The 3,513-nt window shown below is 34.9% G+C and overlaps 1 protein-coding gene across 2 annotated transcripts; it reads left to right on the top strand.

The window, feature by feature from the left end:
• On the top strand, nucleotides 1–3,513 carry LOC101504733 (origin of replication complex subunit 2). Of its 2 annotated transcripts, none has more exons than XM_004487616.4 (7): nucleotides 1–105; nucleotides 319–484; nucleotides 570–676; nucleotides 1,242–1,374; nucleotides 1,537–1,816; nucleotides 2,719–2,943; nucleotides 3,127–3,513. In XM_004487616.4, exons 2-7 carry the CDS (start codon nucleotides 338–340, stop codon nucleotides 3,321–3,323), a joined length of 1,089 nt encoding a protein of 362 aa, XP_004487673.1. In that variant the 5' UTR covers nucleotides 1–105; nucleotides 319–337; the 3' UTR covers nucleotides 3,324–3,513. The 2 variants fall into 2 exon arrangements, with proteins under 2 accessions (XP_004487673.1, XP_012572596.1); XM_012717142.3 differs by having other exon boundaries at nucleotides 7–105; nucleotides 338–484.

The raw sequence follows: 3,513 nt of genomic DNA, 5'->3' as shown, positions 1-3,513 counted from the left end.
GAACCGTCGTTCTCTCTAACTCCCGCGCCACCCACCGACCCACTCTCTCCGCTCGCCCGCCGGTATCCCTTTGCCGCCGTTCGCAAAAGCTATTCAATTTGCGCTGTAAGTTTGTGCAAAAGCTTACTCAAGTTTTTCATCTGACTTCCTTTTCACTGTTATTAAAATTGACAAAAGCTTTGAAATTTGCTTTCATTTTATTCATTTTCATTTACGTAAAATGATTTGATTCATTTGTCACTAGGTGAGTTTGATAGTTGATAATCCATTTGATAAACTTCATTGGCAATAATCTTTCATTGATAATCCCTTTGACAGTTTTTCCTCTGATTGAAAGATGGGTGACAATGGCAATTGGGAAGAGGAGGAGGAAGAAGAGGACGAATTGGAATTCTCCAGAAATTATTTTCTAGCAAAGGAACTTGCATCCTCGGTAAAGAAATCAAAACACAAACTCACCGACATCGATGTTGTTGATGAACAGGTACCAATTTTGATCACAGAGGTTATCTTATGTATTCTCTCCAATTTCTGCTTATACTTTACCTTTTCTTTTTATATGTGGCTAGGAACTCAGGGAAGCTGCAATGAACATTCAACCCAAGCATGAAAACGAGATTGCCCTCTTATTGGATTCCTATATAGCTATGTACCCTGAATGGCTTCTCTCGCTTAGGTATGTTTTTTTTTCTTTTTCCATCTATATCATTGAACTACTATTGTATCTAGAGAGCTTTTGGGTGAGAAATATGTTAATTGCTTGTTTAACACACTATAAATTATGTCATATCATATGTTAAGTGCTTAAATCCAGTTAGCACATGTGTTTTGTTTCACGGTAGGGGGAGTCCAAAGTGATTGTTGACACAAAATTGATTTTGACATGCTTGGATGATTTCAATTAATATTGATTTATCCTCTAGAATTGATGATTATAACTTGAAGATAGGATTTGTAGTTTTTGACTCCAATTGTGATTTTTCCACTCAAATTTATTGTTTAGTTTACTTTTAGGTGAATGTATCCAAACATAAACTGTTTTATATTCAGTCCACTTTTAACTAAAATCTATTTTTTTCACTGCAATAAAAAAATACAATTATAAGTGCTTCTTTCTTTGATGTATAATGTATTATAACTTGATGATTAAGATTGATATTTGAACTGTGCTTTTAAGATGTTTAGTTTATCTCCCTTGGAAATATAGTGACCTTCACTTTTTTTCTTTCCGAATGAGCCAGATGTGGCTTCGCTCTTCTAATGTATGGCTTTGGTTCTAAGAAAGCTTTGATTGAAGACTTTGCTTCACAGACACTCACTGAATACTCTGTAGTTGTCATTAATGGTTATCTTCAGACCATTAACTTAAAACAGGTTTGTTTCCCTCCTAACACCTTGCATTCCACAGAAGCATGTAGTTATTATAGCTCTTTGGTGGTGAAAAGTAAAGGCATAAACGGAAACAATGAATGTCTCAGTGAAGGATCACAATTGTACAATGCTCTAAGCTTTATTTTTTTCTTTTTAATATATTAGGTTGTAATAGCTGTAGCTGAACTTCTATGTGATCAAGTGAAAGCTAAACGAAGGGTTTCCAGCCGACAACAGCCTTTCAATACTCAATCTATGGAAGATCTTCTTACATTTTTATATGAAGTGGAAGTAGAAGACAACGATTGTTTCGTTTGTGTAGTTATTCACAATATTGATGGACCAGGATTAAGGGACTCTGAAACCCAACAATATCTCGCTCGACTGGCTTCTTGTACCCATATTCGTATTGTCGCCTCTATTGACCATGTTAATGCTCCCCTGTGTAAGTTTAGTTAATACTGTCACATTATCTCGTGCATATATTCCTGGTAAATTGTTGGTGTAGTCAATATTCTCACATTTCATCTTTAGATATGCCTTGATGTTATGATTGCTTGAATTATTTTTCCATGTTTGAATTGTTCTATTATCATCTGTTGGAGATTTATTTTGGGATTTTGAACATTGAATTGTAAATAGTAGCTTTAATAGTGCAATTTATAATGAATTTGTTTAAAATCAATTACTTTATTATTAATTCACAATAAAAAAGTATAAATTCCTTTTTAAAACATATTTTTGAAACTTTTGTTTGATTTGTGCTGCCTATTACTTGATGTGCTTCGAGGATCTGATCCTATATTTTATCTCTGTTTAACTGGACAATAGGATTAAGTGGTATCACTCTTTTAGAAAGTTGAATAACCAAAAGTTTTGTTGGTCTTGACTCTTGTGACTTAAAATTGCTACTGTACTATTTATTTGCTCTTCTGCTTTACAGTTGTTTGTAGGAAAGATCAAAACTGAGCCTTAGAGTAAGTAGGAGTGGCACATATTGAGCAAAAGGTGGTAGAATGACATCTATAAGATACTTTAGTCAAGTGAGTAAAAGACCAATAATAAGAATTGATAAATTGAAAAATAGCCTGCACTGTCAGATGTAGAAGATGAATAAGAAAAACAGCAAACTATAAAAATTATTGGATCTAACTGGTTGTTCCCAACACTTTGTTTTGATAGAATATAATGGAGTCATTTAATCTATGTAGGAGTTACTGAACTCAAAGAAAGACCCTTGTTGCAGTAGGAGAAAAAATGAAGTATATGTGACTCTTGTTGCAGTATATGAAAGATTTTTTTTGTTGCCTCTGCCTATTGCTTAACAGTTACATTTTCTGTTGGCAGTTTGGGACAAGAATATGGCTCACACACAGTTCAATTGGTGTTGGTATCATGTTCCTACATTTTCCCCATATAAGGTTGAAGGCATGTTTTATCCTCTGATTCTTGCACATGGCAGTGCCAGCCAAAGTGTCAAAACAGCTGCCATAGTTTTGCAAAGTTTGACACCTAATGCCCAGAGTGTATTCAAAGTTCTTGCTGAATATCAACTTTCTCATCCTGAAGAAGGTAACTATCATTGAACTTTTTATTATGAGTAAGAATCGAGCTCAATAATTCGGAGTTAACAACACTCACACATTATGCACCAACCACAGACGCTAGCCCCTTGTGGTTTTCTATCATTGTACTTGGATATATGTTGTTCTTTCCATATCTATGGTTTCTTAAATGTTTTTTTCTTCCCTCCAGGAATGCCAATCAACGATCTCTACTCAGTCTGTCGTGAACGTTTCCTTGTCAGCAGCCAGGTTACCCTGAATTCCCATTTGACAGAATTTAAAGACCACGAGCTGGTCAAGACCAAGAGGCATTCGGACGGTCAAGATTGCTTGCACATCCCTCTGACAACAGAAGCACTTCAAAAAGTTCTACTTGAGATTAGTTAGTAGTGTGGAGCATGATCCCAGCGAGATTCTTAGGGGGGGCAAACAAATTAGTTCATACAATCACTTTCCAAAAATGGATGATAGGCGTTGTATATTGAATGTAATTCAAATTATCTGAAGCTCATTCCTAATGGGAGCCTAAATATTTATATTTTCTTACTTGTGTTTTATGAAGAAAATTTGTCATTTA

This window comes from Cicer arietinum, chromosome 1 (assembly GCF_000331145.2).
Source record: "Cicer arietinum cultivar CDC Frontier isolate Library 1 chromosome 1, Cicar.CDCFrontier_v2.0, whole genome shotgun sequence".
Lineage (NCBI taxonomy): Eukaryota > Viridiplantae > Streptophyta > Magnoliopsida > Fabales > Fabaceae > Cicer > Cicer arietinum.
This window is presented reverse-complemented; position numbering and strand designations above follow the sequence as displayed.